The sequence below is a fragment of the Bombina bombina genome, chromosome 6 (genome assembly GCF_027579735.1).
Source record: "Bombina bombina isolate aBomBom1 chromosome 6, aBomBom1.pri, whole genome shotgun sequence".
Lineage (NCBI taxonomy): Eukaryota > Metazoa > Chordata > Amphibia > Anura > Bombinatoridae > Bombina > Bombina bombina.
In genome coordinates, this window is record NC_069504.1 from 1097758783 (window position 1) to 1097776879 (window position 18097).

General features: G+C 38.6%; 1 protein-coding gene across 5 annotated transcripts in view; it reads right to left on the reverse strand.

Moving 5' to 3' along the window:
- FGD4 (FYVE, RhoGEF and PH domain containing 4) overlaps positions 1–18097 on the reverse strand; it is a 374120-nt gene that overhangs the window by 90858 nt on the left and 265165 nt on the right. For all 5 annotated transcript variants that reach the window (XM_053719017.1, XM_053719020.1, XM_053719021.1 and 2 more), the window contains exon 6: positions 6579–6724. In XM_053719017.1, the coding sequence (XP_053574992.1) occupies positions 6579–6724 (146 nt within the window). The remainder of the gene's footprint in view (positions 1–6578; positions 6725–18097) is intronic.

An 18097-nucleotide genomic window follows, 5' to 3' on the forward strand; every position in this document is an offset into this window, starting at 1 on the left:
CCAGTCTATTAGAATTGACCTGAGCATAGCTACACTGTGGCCCTGTTGCATGAAATGTTATGCTACTTGTTGTTCACTCTTTTTGTCCTTGATGGCTTTTCTGATAGCACTGCGGTGGTTGGCCAGCCTTTCTTTGAAGGACGTGCTCGTTTTTCCGACGTAGTAAAGGCCACAGGGACAGATAATGATATATACTACAAATTCAGTAGAGCATGTCAATCTGTGTTGAATCTGTATCGTTCTGCCATTGTGTGGGTGGTGGAATTTAGAGCCTGTGATAAAGGAGTTGCAGGTAACACAATTACCGCAGCTGAAGCATCCTTTCTTGTGTGTCGGTAGCCATCCTCTATGTAACTGGTCAGGTTCAAATGTTGTTTTAACTAAAACATTGAGAAGATTGCTTGTTCTGCTGTATACCATTCTGGGTGGTGGTTGGTTGTAGAATGGAAGAGTAGGGTCCTGGTTCAAAATAAACCAGTTTTTGGTGATTGTATGCTGGACAGATTTGCTGGTGGGGTTAAATGTGACCATCATGTTCATACGCTTGTCTTTGGTCTTTGTTCCAAAGGTTTTGTTGAGTAGGTCACTCTGTGTTAGGTCCCATACGTCTTTCATGACTGCTTCAACTTCAGTCTGTCTGTATCCCCTTTGTAGAAATTTCTCGCTCATGGCTTCAAGTTGTGATTCTTTATTATGCTTGCTGCTATTATTTCGTATCACCCTCAGCATTTGGGACCTGATTATTCCTTTCTTCAGCGCTGGTGGGTGGTAGGAGTTTGCTGTTAGGAGGGAATTTCGGTCTGTGGGTTTTGAGTAGAGTGTCGTACCTATTCTTGTATCGGTGTCGGTCTTATCTTTATAAATTTCAATGTCAAGAAAATGGATGGTTTCCTTGTTGTATTCCATCTTGAACTTTACATATGGAAGAGCATTGTTGGTTTCATTGTACCATTGTGTGAGTTCTTCTTCACTGCCATGCAGAAGATGTCGTCAATATATCGACGGTATGTGCTGATTTTGTCCATACCTCTAGGGTAGATGTACTCATCTTCAACCAGGCCATGAATAAGTTAGCGTAGGCAGGTGTGTTCGAACCCATCGCTGTGCCTACTTGTTGCAGATAGACTTTATTCTCAAATTTGAAGTAGTTGTGTGTGAGGCATAAGTGGATCAGGTCCAAGATGAATTCAATAGGTAGTCCACAGTACATATATTTATCGGCTAGATTACGAGTCTTGCGTTAGCCTTAAAAAGCAGCGTTGAGGGATCCCAACGCTGCTTTTTAACGCCCGCTGGTATTACGAATCAGGCAGGTACAGATGTACCGCTCACTTTTTTTTCCGCGATTTTCGCATACCGCAAATCCCCTTACATCAATTGCTTATCCTATCTTTTTAATGGGATTTTCCTAACGCTGGTATTACGATTGCTTGAAAAAGTGAGCGGTAGACCCTCTCCTGTCCAGACTCCTACCGCATTTAAAAGTCAGTAGTTAAGAGTTTTATGGACTAACGCCGTAACATAAAACTCTTAACTAAAGTGCTAGAAAGTACACTAGCACCCATAAACTACCTATTAACCCCTAAACCGAGCCCCCCCAACATCGCAAACACTTAACTAAAATATTTAACCCCTTATCTGCCGACCGGACATCGCCGCCACTGTAATAAATATAATAACCCCTAAACCGCCGCACTCCCGCCTCGCAAACACTAGTTAAATTTTATTAACCCCTAATCTGCCGTCCCTAACATCGCCGACACCTACCTACATTTATTAACCCCTAATCTGCTGCCCCCAACGTCGCCGCTACTATATTACATTTATTAACCCCTAAACCTAAGTCTAGCCCCCCCTAACTTAAATATAATTTAAATAAAACGAAATTAAATTACTACTATTAAATAAATTAATCCTATTTAAAACTAAATACTTACCGATAAAATAAACCCTAAGCTAGCTACAATATAACTAATAGTTACATTATAGCTAGCTTAGGATTTATATTTATTTTACAGGCAACTTTGTATTTATTTTAACTAGGTAGAATAGTTTTTTAAATAGTTATTAACTATTTAATAACTTTCTAGGTAAAATAAGTACAAATTTACCTGTAAAATAACCTAACCTAAGATACAATTACACCTAACACTACACTATCATTAAATTAATTACATAAATTACCTACAATTAACTAAAATTCAATTAAATAAACTAAAGTACAAAAACCCTCCCACTAAATTACAGAAAATAAAAAAAGAATTACAATTTTTTTAAACTAATTACACCTAATCTAATCCCCCTAATAAAATAAAAAAGCCCCCAAAAATAATAAAATTCCCTACCCTATACTAAATTACAAATAGCCCTTAAAAGGGCCTTTTGCGGGGCATTGCCCCAAAGTAATCAGCTCTTTTACCTGTAAAAAAAAAAATACAAACAACCCCCCAACAGTAAAAACCCACCACCCACACAACCAACCCCCCAAATAAAATACTAGCTAAAAAAAACTAAGTTCCCCATTGCCCTGAAAAGGGCATTTGGATGGGCATTGCCCTTAAAAGGGCAGTTAGCTCTTTTGCCGCCCAAACCCTAATCTAAAAAATAAAAACCCACCCAAACCACCCTTAAATCCACCCTTAAAAAAAAAACTAACACTAACCCCTGAAGATCGACTTACCGGGAGACGTCTTCATCCAAGCCGGACAGAAGTGGTCCTCCAGACGGGCAGAAGTCTTCATCCAAGCCGGACAGAAGTGGTCCTCCAGACGGGCAGAAGTCTTCATCCGATCCGGCCAACCCCCCCAACATTAAAACCGACACACCCAACCCTACTCTAAAACCCACCCAATCCCCCCTTAAAAAAACCTAACACTACCCCCTTGAAGATCACCCTACCTTGAGCCGGGCACAAGTGGACCTCCAGAGGGGCAGAAGTCTTCATCCGATCCGGCCAGAAGAGGACATCCAGACCGGCAGAAGTCTTCATCCAGGCGGCATCTTCTATCTTCTTCCATCCGGAGCGGGTCCATCTTGAAGACATCCGACGCGGAGCATCCTCTTCCATCTGACGGCAACTGAAGAATGAAGGTTCCTTTAAATGACGTCATCCAAGATGGCGTCCCTTCAATTCCGATTGGCTGATAGAATCCTATCAGCCAATCGGAATTAAGGTAGGAAAAATCCTATTGGCTGATGCAATCAGCCAATAGAATTGAGCTCGCATTCTATTGGCTGATTGGAACAGCCAATAGAATGTGAGCTCAATCCTATTGGCTGATTGGATCAGCCAATAGGATTTTTTCTACCTTAATTCCGATCTTGGATGACGTCACTTAAAGGAACCTTCATTCTTCAGTCGCCGTCGGATGGAAGAGGATGCTCCGCGTCGGATGTCTTCAAGATGGACCCGCTCCGCTCCGGATGGAAGAAGATAGAAGATGCCGCCTGGATGAAGACTTCTGCCGGTCTGGATGTCTTCTTCTGGCCGGATCGGATGAAGACTTCTGCCCCTCTGGAGGTCTACTTGTTCCCGGCTGGGTGAAGACGGCTCAAGGTAGGGTGATCTTCAAGGGGGTAGTGTTAGGTTTTTTTTAAGGGGGTATTGGGTGGGTTTTAGAGTAGGGTTGGGTGTGTGGGTGGTGGGTTTTAATGTTGGGGGGTATTGTATTTTTTTTACAGGTAAAAGAGCTGATTACTTTGGGGCAATGCCCCGCAAAAGGCCCTTTTAAGGGCTATTTGTAATTTAGTATAGGGTAGGGAATTTTATTATTTTGCTGGGCTTTTTTATTTTATTAGGGGGATTAGATTAAGTGTAATTAGTTTAAAAAAATTGTAATTCTTTTTTTTATTTTCTGTAATTTAGTGTTTGTTTTTTGTACTTTAGTTTATTTAATTTAATTGTAGTTAATTGTAGGTAATTTATGTAATTAATTTAATGAAAGTGTAGTGTTAGGTGTAATTGTAACTTGGGTTAGGATTTATTTTACAGGTAAATTTGTACTTATTTTAACTAGGAAGTTATTAATAGTTAACAACTATTTAATAACTATTGTACCTAGTTAAAATAAATACAAAGTTGTCTGTAAAATAAATATAAATTCTAAGCTAGCTACAATGTAACTATTAGTTATATTGTAGCTATCTTACGGTTTATTTTATCGGTAAGTATTTAGTTTTAAATAGGATTAATTTATTTAATAGTAGTACATTTATTTAGATTTATTAAAATTATATTTAAGTTAGGGGGGGTGTTAGGGTTAGGGTTAGACTTAGGTTTAGGGGTTAATAAATGTATTATAGTGGCGGCGACATTGGCGGCAGCAGATTAGGGGTTAATAAATTTAATATAGTTGCGGTGACGTTTGGGGGGGGACAGATTGGGGTTAATAAATAAAATGTAGGGTTCGGCGATGTTGGGGGCATCAGATTAGGGGTTCATAAGTATAATGTAGGTGGCGGTGGTGTCTGGAGAGGCAGATTAGGGGTTAATAATATAATGTAGGTGGCAGATTAGGGGTTAATAAGTGTAAGATTAGGGGTGTTTAGACTCGGGGGTTCATGTTAGGGTGTTAGGTGTAGACATAACGGCTGACAAAAAAAAACGGGGCTGGTTCGGGTGCAGCCTGGTGAGACTACAGAAGCTGTTTTTTAAAGGAAAATATTAATCTGTTGTAGCAGCAATGCATGTGCATTACAGCAACTTGCTGTGCTCTAGCATTTAAATCTATTTTAACACTAACTAAATTAAATGCCCTCTTTATCTGAGTTTCTCTTTTTCTTGTCGTAGTAAACAGTCAATTATTTTACATATGGACACATTTTATCTTTAAAACACAAATCAAAATTGATCATTTGCACTCTGTCAATTCATATAAAGTATGCAATTTTAGACAACTTTCCAATGTATTTATATTATTAAATTTGCTTTGTTTTCTTTGTGTCCTTTGTTAAGAGTATACCTAGGCTCAGGAGCATGAAATGCACTACTGAGAGCTAGCTAAATACATTGGCTGAGCCAGTGACAATAGGCATACATGAATAGCCACCAATCAGCAGCTAGCCCCCAATAGTGCATTGCTGCTCCTGAGCCTATCTAGGTATGCTATTCAATAAAAGGTTACCAAAAGAACAAAGCACATTTGATCATAAAAGTAAACAGAAAAGTTGTTTAAAATAGCATTCTCTTGAAATCATGAAAGTTTAATTTTGTCTTTACTGTCCCTTTATTAAAGCTCAAACAGGAAATGCTCCAATGTATTATTGTTCTGATCTATGTATCAATGGTTTTTAATAAATTAAAACTAAATTGTCAGTATTATAATTACAATTATATTTAGAATATTATTATTAATAATAAAAATAATAATGATAATAATATTGTTAACTGCTTAACATCAGCAGTCGTTTTACTTTAGAGGGTTAAATAGCGTGGGTCTCGCTGACAGCACAATACTGCATTATTGCTGTATGGGTTAAATAGTGTGGGTCTCGCTGACAGCACAATACTGCATTATTGCTGTATGGGTTAAATAGCGTGGGTCTCGCTGACAGCACAATACTGCACTATTGCTGTATGGGTTAAATAGCGTGGGTCTCGCTGACAGCCCAATACTCCATTATTGCTGTATGGGTTAAATAGTGTGGGTCTCGCTGACAGCACAATACTGCATTATTGCTGTATGGGTTAAATAGTGTGGGTCTCGCTGACAGCACAATACTGCATTATTGCTGTATGGGTTAAATAGTGTGGGTCTCGCTGACAGCACAATACTGCATTATTGCTGTATGGGTTAAATAGTGTGGGTCTCGCTGACAGCACAATACTGCATTATTGCTGTATGGGTTAAATAGTGTGGGTCTCGCTGACAGCACAATACTGCACTATTGCTGTATGGGTTAAATAGCGTGGGTCTCGCTGACAGCACAATACTGCATTATTGCTGTATGGGTTAAATAGCGTGGGTCTCGCTGACAGCACAATACTGCATTATTGCTGTATGGGTTAAATAGCGTGGGTCTCGCTGACAGCACAATACTGCACTATTGCTGTATGCCTCATGGAGTGAAGCGTGCAGTAGAACCATGGTCTTGTTGCTGTTACAGTGCTCCAAACCCATTAGGACATGTGACGTACAGGGTACATCTGTGTCATTAAGGGGTTAAGCAATGCCAAATGACATAGCACTTGTTAGGGTTAAACATATTGCAATAACAAATGATATAAGTATTACCAGAATCCCAGGGCTATTATTCACTTTATACTTATGATACTGACAAGTTAAAATTCTAAACATGTAACATGAAAAAAAAGGGTTTAGTTCCTTACAACTGGAAACAAACAGGCAATAGAAAACATCTGTTTTTGGCTATTGCTACTTCTGGGACTCCCTTTGAGACCAGCCCAATGTCAGATGTTTAAGTCTGGTTATAAACCTAATGAGGGAAGCATCTATGTTTCTATCACTGGGTGCCGGAGGGAGGCTGTATATCCATCCTTGCCCTGAATATTTACAATATAATGAGTAAGGTTAATGCCACACGTTACTGCACGTTGTGCTTCCAAGCCCAGAACTTACCATTCTTTCATCCTTTTCTCTAATTCGATTAGCAAGAACTGACTATGGAAACTGTGTATTGATGAAATGTTAGAGAATATTTTATTCACCGCCTCAACTGGGAATGATCCTTTCTGGGCTTCTTTTAATAAAGCAGTATTGAATGTCTGCAATACAAATAAATAAATGCAAATTTAAGGTAATTATACACACAGGCCTATTAAAAACAAGGATATTATCAAATCTGCTTGTAATATAGGCAAACACTATTCAAAATCACATGGAGCAAATACATAACAGGTTTATCTTGTCAACATACTTTGCCTAGTGCCTAAATTGCCGCTCTCGTGTCTATGGAAGCGCTCTTTCGTGAGTGCAATGCTTCCCAGCAATGCGAATGCGAGGTCACATTGCTGAAAACTTGTAATATCAGCGCACATTAGCGTGCGCTGATATTACACAGTGGAGCGCAAATATTGCTTTCATTAAAATGACATTTAGCGCTACACTTTATCACGTTATCTGGTCCTTACTGTTTATAGGTGCAAAAAGACAACTTACTACCTTTAAAAGGGATATAAATCAGTCTGTTTCATTGTTGTAATAAAAAACACTAAGGTGTATATTACACTTAATAGAAATCATTGCAATATGTATTATTCATCACTTTAAAATGGCTTTACCTTTTATTAATTTATTTTTGAATCATTTGTACAGTGTCTATTACTTACTGTCACAGTCCTACAAGGTAGCTGTAGTCTCTACAGGAAGGCATATCTAGCTTGATTTAATACATCTTCTATAGTAACTTGAGCTGGTTTACTATTCAGAAACTTTTCTAGAAAAACAGGGAATAAGTTTTGCCCATGCTCAGAAGAGGCAGAATGAATGCAATTTAAATTCTCAACAAGTCAGCACCCTCATCTCTCTGAGGCCAGTGGCTACACTGATAATTCCTCATTTTGCAAAAAAACTATTAAGCTTGTTTCTTTTTTTTCTTTTTACTAAAGGGGTGGTGTTTCAATATTATGCAAACACATATTGCTGATTTTTGTCCTACAATAACACCTGCCCATAAACAATCGTCACTGCTGTTGTTCACAATAATTTTGCTTGTCATAAGCAGCAACACTGTTATTCCACCTTAAAGGACCACTAAATACAGTAGAGTGTAATGATTGGCAAATACACAATAAAAAGACAATGCAATAGCACTTTGAATTTGAAATTAGTGGGGGTTTTTTGTAAAATGTCAGTTAATCCATTTTCCCCTCCCCCTGTACCATGTGACAGACATTAGCCAATCACAAAATGCATATACATATATACTGTACACTTTTGCACATGCTCAGTAGGAGCTGGAGCCTCAGAAAGTGTGAATATTAAAAGAATGTGCATGCTTTGATAATGGAAGTATACTGGAAAGTTTTTTTTTTTAAATTGCTGCTTTATCTTGATCATGAAACTTAAAGGGATACTGAACCCAAATGTTTTCTTTCATACAATGTTAAAGGGACAGTATACACTCATTTTCATATAACTGCATGTAATAGACACTACTATACAGAATAAGATGCACAGATACTGATATAAAATACAGTATAAAACTGTTTAAAAACATACTTAGAAGCTTTCAGTTTAGCTCTGTTGAAAAGGTAGCTGGAAAGCCCACTGCAACTGGCAAATAAGACAATTCCCCCCCCCTCCCCCTTCTTTTGCATATGAAAAGACCCTTTACACAAACAGGAGCAAGCTGGAGTAGGTAGCTGACGGTATTCAAATAAAACTTTGGGGCTTGGTTAGGAGTCTGAAAATCAGAGCAATGTTATTTAAAAATAAGCGAAGCTATACATTTAAAAAAAAACTAAACTTTATGGGCTATATAAATAGATCATCTACAAAACATTTATGCAAAGAAAAAATGAGTGTATAATGTCCCTTTAAGCAACTTTCTAATTTACTCCTATTATCAAATTGCCTTTGTTCTCACAAGCCCTCCCATCTCTGGTTCAACACCTGGGTTGCGCTTGCTGATTGGTGGCTAAATGTAGCCACCACTCAGAAAGCACTATCCAGGGTACTGAAAAATGGGCCAGCTTATAAGCTTACATTCCTGTGTTGCCAAATAAAGATACCAAGAAAACAAAGACAAATATAATAGGAGTAAATAAAAAAGTTGCTTAACATTGCATGCTCTATCTGAATCATGAAAGAAAACATTTGGGTTCAGTATCCCTTTAAATTTTGACTTCAATGGCCCTTTAAGGGAATACATGGCTGAAAAGATTGAGGTTGGGTAAGGTTGTGCGTGTGTAAATGCTAGACCAGGAGTAAGCAATGATCTGAGCTCAAGTCCCTCAGGAGTAGTGGGTGGGATGGAATAAGCACAGTTTTTAGATGAATTTATAGCAAAAGCAAGCTAAACAAATCCTGAATATATCAATCAGAATATTATATTTTCTTTAAAGGGATATAAAACCAAAAACATTTCTTTCATGATTCAGATAGAGCATGCAATTTTAATCAACTTTCTAATTTACTCCTATTGTCAATTTTTCTTCGTTCTCTTGCAATCTTTATTGTAGCCACCAATCAGCAAGCGCTACCCAGGGTGCTGAACCAAAAATGGGCTGGCTCCTAAGTAGGGATGGGCGAATGTGTTTATAATCAAATTCGAATGTTAGAACGAATGTTATTGTAGAAATTCGATTTACATAATAGAATGCTGATAAGAACGAATATTCTTAAAAATTCGATTTTCGAATGTTATTTACAGTTTTCGAATGTCACATTCTTATTCGAATGTCACATTCGAATTCGAATGTCACATTCGAATTCGAATGTCACTTTCAAATTCGAATATTACATTTATAAAACACAATTGTAGACTAGAAACACTATTTCAAATTCGAATGTCACATTTGAATCGAATATCACATTCGAATCGAATATCACATTCGAATTTGAATATTACATTTATAAAACACAGTATTAGACTAGAAATATTATTTCGAATTTGAATGTCACATTCGAATCGAATATCACATTCGAATTCGAATATTACATATAAAAAACACAGTATTAGACTAGAAATACTATTTCAAATACATTTCAAAATTGAATAAATAGATAGCTAAATATTCTATTATTCGAACAAATATTTTCGAATTTTATTGAAAAATTCGAAAACGAAAATTCGAAAATAGAATGTTAGAATGTTATATAAACATTCGAAATTCGATTTGAACGAACGAACGTATCAAAATTCGTTTTAAATTTCGAATTTTTAGAAACATTCGCCCATCCCTACTCCTAAGCTTTACATTCCTGCTTTTTGAAATAAAGATACCAAGAGAATGAAGAAAAATTGATAATAGGAGTACATTAGAAAGTTGCTTAAAATTTTTGCTCTATCTGAATCATAAAATAAAAAAAAAATTGGGTTTCATATCCCTTTAATTAAAAACAAAAAGTTTATTTTCTGATTGTGCTAAAGCATATAATTTTAAAAAATGTCATCACTTCTATTTAAAAAATGACTAGCAGGGGGTCCATCCGATAAAAATCGTCGCCCGCAAAAGCCGGTGACGCCAATATTTGCGCGGATTTGGTATCACATATACGGCGTAACCTAGAAGTTACGCGCGTATATTTCTGCCGTCGCCCGTAGTTTTTTGGGCTATAGGCAGGTATACCAAACCCGCGCAGTTTGGTATCCAATATGCAGCGTAAGGACTTACGTGGCGAAAATGGAGAAAACTTACTCCATTTTCACCTCGCCACAAAAAGCAGCCGTAAGAAGCCTTACGCTGACTATTGGAGCCCCGTAACTCCCTAAACTGGCTGCTAAAATAAACCTAACACCTAACGCATGCGCAATGTCTATCTCCCTGTCAACCGCGATCTTCTAAAATAAACCTAACACCTAACGCATGCGCAATGTCTATCTCCCTGTCAACCGCGATCTGCTAAAATAAACCTAACACCTAACGCATGCGCAATGTCTATCTACCTGTCAACCGCGATCCCCCCCCCCCGAAATCCCTAATAAAGTTATTAACCCTAAACCGCCGCTCCCGGACCCCGCCGCCATCTACATAAACTAACCCCCTACTGTGAGCCCCTAAAAACCGCCGCCATCTACCTTATCTATCCCCTAATTAGAACCCCTTACACCGCTGTCATCTACCTTATCTATCCCCTAATCTGACCCCTTACACCGCCGCCACCTATATAAAAATTATTAACCCCTAATCTAATCCCCCTATACCGCCGCCAGCTATATTAATATTATTAACCCCTAATGTAAGCCCCTTACACCGCCGCCATCTCCGATCAGCCAATAGAATGCGAGCTCAATCTGATTGGCTGATTGGATCAGCCAATCGGATTGAACTTGAATCTGATTGGCTGATTCAATCAGCCAATCAGATTTTTTAACTTAATTCCGATTGGCTGATAGAATCCTATCAGCCAATCGTAATTCGGCGGACGCCATCTTGGATGACGTCATTTAAAGGTACCTCATTCCAAGTTCAGTAGTCGGCCGGGATGGATGCTCCGCAGCGGCGGAGCGAAGAAAGAAGATTGAAGATGCCGCCGGAAGAATGAAGACTTTGCTGCCGCTTGGAGGAAGACGTCGCCGGAGGAAGAATTCTTCTTTGCCGCTTGGAGGAAGACATCGCCGGAGGAAGAATTCTTCTTTGCCGCTTGGAGGAAGACATCGCCCGGATCGGATCAGGAGTTCGGCCCGGGTGTGGTGAAGACAAGGTAGGGAGATCTTCAGGGGGGTAGTGTTAGGCTTTTTTAATTGGGGTTTGGGTGGTTTTAGAATAGGGGTATGTGGGTGGTGGGTTGTAATGGGGGGGGGGGTATTGTATTTGTATGCAAAAGAGCTGAATTCTTTGGGGCATGCCCCACAAAAGGCCCTTTTAAGGGCTGGTAAGGTAAAGAGCTTTGAAATTTGTTTAATTTAGAATAGGGCAGGGAATTTTTTTTATTTTGGGGGTTTATTATTTTATTAGGGGGCTTAGAATAGGTGTAATTAGCTTAAAAATCTTGTAATCTTTTTTTATTTTTTGTAATTTAGTGTTTGGTTTTTTTTTGTAATTTAGTTTAGTTAATTTAATTGTATTTTTAGATAGATGTTTGTAGTTTATTTAATTTATTGATAGTGTAGGTGTATTTGTAACTTAGGTTAGGATTTATTTTACAGGTAATTGGGTAATTATTTTAACTAGGTAGATATTAAATAGTTAATAACTATTTAATATCTATTATACCTAGTTAAAATAATTAACAATTTACCTGTAAAATAAATATTAACCCTAACATAGCTACAATGTAATTATTAATTATATTGTAGCTATCTTAGGGTTTATTTTATAGGTAAGTATTTAGATTTAAATAGGAATATTTTAGTTTATAAATGAATTAGATTAATTTAATATAAATTTAGTTAGGGGTGTTAGGGTTAGATAGAGTTAATATAGTTAATATAAATACTATAGTAACTATATTAACTATATTAACCCTAATATAATTAGGGTTAATATAGTTAATATATATAATGTAATACCTATATTAACTATAATATACTTAGGGTTAACATAGATAATATAGCTGGCGGCGGGGGTAGGTAGATTAAATTAGGGGTTAATCATTTTAATAGAGATGGCGGCGGTGTAAGGGGCTTACATTGGGGGTTAATAATTTTAATATAGATGGCGGCGGTGTTAGGGGCTCACTTTAGGGGGTTATAGATATAATATAGCTGGCGGCGGGGTACGGGAGCGGCGGTTTAGGGGTTAATAACTTTATTAGGTTGCGGCGGGGTACGGGAGCGGCGGTTTATTTTTATTGTTAGGATAGTGAGGGGGGATAGCGGATAGAGGGTTAGACAGTGCGGGCTATGTTAGGGAGGCGTGTTAGACTTGTCGGGCTATGTTAGGGAGGCGTGTTAGACAGTGCGGGTGTTTTAGACTTTAGTCAGGTTTTATAGGCGCCGGCAGTTTCTAACGTGCCGCAAGTCACTGGCGACGCCAGAAATTTGTACTTACGCAGATTTCTGGACATCGCTGGTTTGTCAGACTTACGGCACGTTAGCATCTGACGGCGACTTATATGGGATAGCTCGAGTTGCGAGCTGAAACTGCGGGCGACGCCGGTTCCCTCGCTTGCGCCGCAAACTGCGATCTATATCGGATCGCGCCCCAGAAGTTTAGCAAGAATACATTTATAAGTGTTATACATTATCCAAACACTGCTGCCATCTAGTGCTCAAAAGTATTCTTGCAAAATTGCTGCCATATAGTGCGCCAGATGTGTGCACGCCACCTACTTAAGTATGTTTTTTTTTTTTAACAAAGAATACCATAAGAATGAAATAAATGTAATAATAGGAAACAGGCAAGGGAGACCAAATAAATAATGATAGTATATTGCAAAGTTGTTTCACTACATATAAATAATTATTTTATATTAAATCTCAGTGTTTAATGGTCATTTAATCACTTAAGTGCTGCTGATGAGATGTTATCGTCCTCCCCAAAAGCCCAGAGTGCCGAGGACAACAGCATGTGTGGCCACCCTAGTGGTTTGCCTATTACAGTGACCCTAACACCCCAAAATAAGCACTGCAATAGGGCAAGTAAAATGGAGAGCCCCCTCTTTCAAAGCAGGGTTCACATTTCCAAGTGGCTATAAGCTGATCACCTGACAAAACCATAGGCATATGGAACAGCATCTGGGGTGCAGCAATCCTGCTCTTTCAAATGAGTTAGCGCTGCGGAATCTGTTGGCGCTCTACAAATAACCGATAATAATAATAATAATAATAATAATGAGTGGGTCTGTGTCAAGCTTATGTCTCTCGCTAATACCTAACAGCACTGGTTCTGTTTTGAACTTTCTGTTGAATTGTAAGAGGCCTTTATTACCCCCCACCCCATATCATAAGACCCCATGTTTGAAAGTGTGAGGTTCTACAATTCAGAATATAAGTGGTATAGTAAAAAATCCTAAATGATGGTGTTTGGGGAAGGTGAATTGATCCTAAATGTAAGAAAGTAAAATGAGTGTTTGAATATTTATGAAATAATGACTTGCGTGCTGCTATTTACCTTGTATGCCATAGTAAATAAAAAAATATATATTTTCTTTGCTATTCATATGGTGGTTTCTACGGGGCCGATTTACTAATGTGTGTCGGCATTTTTCATTGCACAAGCATTTCGTTGGAAATGCTTGTGCAATGCCGCCCCCTGCACATTCGCGGCCAATCGCCCGCTAGCAGAGAGTGTCAATCAACCTGATCAAATCCGATCGGGCTGATTGCTGTCTGCCGCCTCAGAGGTGGCGGGCGAGTTATGGAGCAGCGCTCTTACGTCCTCTACTTCTTAACTTCTGCTTCAGGCGGACCTGAAGTGGAGTGGGTCAGAAGCAGCATCCACTGCATCATAAATCAACCGCTACATGTTAACTTTAGGTTGCAAAAATAACCTACATTCTACAAATACTTGGTTTGCTGGAAAAAACGTATGATTTGTGTGGGTACACAAATGTAAATGCACAAGTCGCAAACAACTAAAAAAATATCCTTTAGCAAAACGGTATGAAATGGCTTCCTTATAGAGTAGGTAATTGAGCTTGTTTCTTGCTTTCCTTAAAGTGAATGTAAATTTAGATGATAAAGTGACCGTTTTTTAAAAATTCGATTAAAAACAGGGGCACTTTAATTCATAAAAATTTACATTTCACTCGTGAAAAAATACTTACCTTTTAATCTTGACAGCCACTGCATCGTTTCCCCGCCCGTCGCAAAGCCTCTTCCCGGGTCTAAAATGAGAAATCAGGCTTCCTCCAATCACGGCGTTGAATCAGACACTGATTACCCCCGGGGGGGGGGGGGAGCCTTGATTGGAGGATGACCAATCCGTCATTTCTGACGTATGAAGAGGCTTGCGACGACAGGGGGAATCGCTGGAGCGGCTGTCAAGATTAAAAGGTAAGTATTTTCACAACACGAGTGAAATGGAAATTTTGATGAATTAAAGTGCCCCTGTCTTTAATCAGATTTTTAAAAACCGGGCACTTTATCATCTTAATTTACATTCACTTTAACTGTAAGGCAATAGAAGAATCTAAGGGGTTTGTTTTATGCTGTGTTTCTAGGTCACGTATATTGTTTATTATATCCCCGTAAGTTGTTCGGTATTGTTTGGTGAGGTAAGCTTTGTGTTTAATAAACTCACCTCGTATTACTATTTTGTGGGCTTCCCAAAGGGTATGAGTGGATATTACTGAGGATTTATTTAGATAAAAATATTTGATGATGGACTCAGATATTTTTTTACTTAAAATAGGGTTTTTGAGCAAATAATCATCCAGTCTCCACTGGAACGGAGTCAGTGGGGAGTCCGACCAGCTCATGTTCACACACTGACCATAGAGTGATCTGACCAACTAGTTAGTTCTATATCTGAGTCCTTGAGTAAACTGTAACTATTTTGATCTACGAAAATGAAATCCATCCTCGAGTAACTCTTATGGGGGTTAGAGTAAAAAGTAAAAAAATGTCCTGGATGTTTGGCTTGCCAAGTGTCGATCAGTGCTAAAGAATAGAGATATGTACCTATATCTACTAAAGATTTTGGGGAGATGCCACTATGACCTGTAGAGCAGTCGATTGTTGGCTCCAATGCTATATTTCGGTCACCTCCAAGTATAAGGGAGCCTTTTTGAATTTGTTATATTCTACCAGTTAGTTTATGGAGGAATTTGGCTTGTTTGGTATTGGGTGCATAAGTGTTCACCAGTGTTATTGGTCTGTTATGTAAAAGTCCTACTAGTATAATCCATCTGCCCCCGGGGTCTGAATCAACAATCAGCAACTGGAATGGGAAGGATCTGTGTAATAATATGCCTACCCCACCTTTTTTCTTTATGTTTAATGCCAAGTGCCCATTGGAAAATCTCTACTAGAAAAGCCGGGTTGGGAATCCCTAGGAAAATGTGTCTCCAGAAGGAAAACGATATGCGCTTTTGACTTTTTAAACCACGATAGGGCCACCAAACGCTTAGTTGGTGAGTTCAGCCCCTTGGCGTTTAGTAAAACTGGCTTAAAATGTTGTGTCTCCATGTATAAGGAGGTTAAAAGGTATATACAATTTGTGTTGTGAGGTTGTTATCGTAGGAATAACTGTGTTGGATGTATGGTGAATGGGTATCTGCACTGCACATAATTTTTTATATTTACACTGTGATTGGCTGATGGCTGTCACATGATACAGGGGAGTGGAAATAGACATAATGTTGAAATTTGTCAGAAAAAAATCTACTACTGATTTGAAGTTCAGACTAAGTGCTATTGCATTGTATTGTGTTGATTATGAAAATCTGCTGTACTTACTGGTCCTTTAAACAACTTTTGCTTGTTTTTCAGGCAGAAATATTTCTCTGTTTAAAAAACTAATCTTACATATGCGTAATAGAAAGATCTGAGCATGTTTCTTTCACTAAAGACAAACAAACTTCCACCCTGAATACTATACAGAACTCTCTATCTTGTAGGTAAAAAGTGATATAAAAAAGTAACTTGCAGTGGAAATATTATTATATTGCTGTGAAAGTCATCTATAACTAAAGAAGAACACTCCCTATATGATGGTGCTTGATTCTGTAACAGAACTATACAGGAGATTATATCCTCTGGAGAGTTTGCACATTATTCATTACACTTAATAAGCAGTTTTGCATTTAGATTCTATGCTGCCTTTGTCTCTTATGGTCCCCCCCCCCCCCTCCCACACTGACTTTAACCATTTCCCTTTCTCTTTTCTTCCCTTTTAATCTCAAGTGTATTTGTTCCATGCTCTTTTTCTGTTACAGCTGCCTCATTTAGTTTCTCTTGACTCCTTTCTCTTTTTGCTCTGCGGTGTTCAGCATTCTTTATCATTTTATTTTCCTCTTCCCATGATCCTCTACAGCTCTCTTGCTCGTTAAGACTAAATTGCTCCTTCTTGCTGTAGAGTTGGCAAGTTATTTATTTGTACTTTACACTAAATCTATTATGTGTTTTGTTGTGTTTTTGTCTTCCTTCACAGCACCATTATATTATTAACAAGCAGTTCGTAGTCTATATCCTGTTGGGCGGTGTAATCCCACCAACTCAAGCTTACAAGACAAGGCGCTAGCGACACACTTGCAACATTATCTGATTGGTTCTGCTTCCTGTCCATCACGGAAACACGGACCAATCAGACAATGCAAAAATGGCCGAGGACAGATACGTTCCAGAGCGCTCTGTTTTAATCAGCCTCTGGGAACCTAACCATGGGTCCCATCACTCACTACGTGCTTTTGCAGGTTTTTGGATAGAATGGGGGTAAAAGCACGTCGTGGGGGAATGGTACCCATGGTTAGGTTCCCAGAGGTGGTTGCGGCGCCCAAGGCTCTGATTAGAACAGAGCGCTCTGGAGAGTATCTGCCCTCGGCCATTTTTGCATTATCTGATTGGTTTGTGTGTCCGTGATGGACAGGAAGCACATCCAATCAGATAATGTTGGAAGTGTGTCGCTAGCGCCTAGTCTTACAAGGCTCAGCTTATTGATTGCTACCTCTATAAATATGCCACTCTAAGGTCATTACTGGTCTAAGCTTACATTTATCAAAACAAGCTTTATTAGTACCCAGCTCAGCTTTAAGAGACATTTAAGTTAAAGGGATATTGTAATGTAGAATTTCCTCCCCTTTACTGTGTTCCCAATAATGTATAATTCCTGCTGGAGTCTATTAGATTGTTTACAAATAGCTAATTTACCTTTATTGTTTCATTTAAATTAGCTGCTTTTGTCTGAAACAGTTACCTATACTACAAATGTAATACTGCAGTATTAGCTACTGAAAAGCTAGGGAAACAAGAGGCAGCAGCGGGAGATAGAAGCCCAGCTCTTTTGAAAGCATGTTCCTGCACCTGCTTTGAATAGAATTAACTTATCAGTTGTTTGCTTAAGCACGTTGTGCCTTTAACCCCTTCACTAACAGGAATGTCATAGAAAACTTGCCCAAAGTATCTGAGAATTGTTAGAATTTTTGCTATCACTCCATTTAAACAGAATAGAGACTTTACATTGTGGTCTAGGGGGGGACTGTTTGTTCTCCGTAAATTCATAGGTATATGCTTATATACATATATATTTATGTGTTAATATGTGTATGCAGGCATATAAACACATACATATATATTATAATCTGCTGCCCATCGCTGTGCGACTTACCCGCTTTGCTGCGCTAGGTTCTCATGCCGTGTCTGACGTCAGGAGAACGAGGCTACCATTGGAGTCTATGGAAGCGCTCTCTTGTGAGCACGACCTCACATTCGCATTGCACCTCACTTGTAATACCAGCGCACATTTGCGTGCGCTGTTATTACTCAGTGGAGCACCAATATCGCGTTCGTGAAAGCGATATTTTGCACTCCACTTGTAATCCCAGCCCATAATCAGGTATGCTATGGTTAATTAAATATCATCTGAGGGATA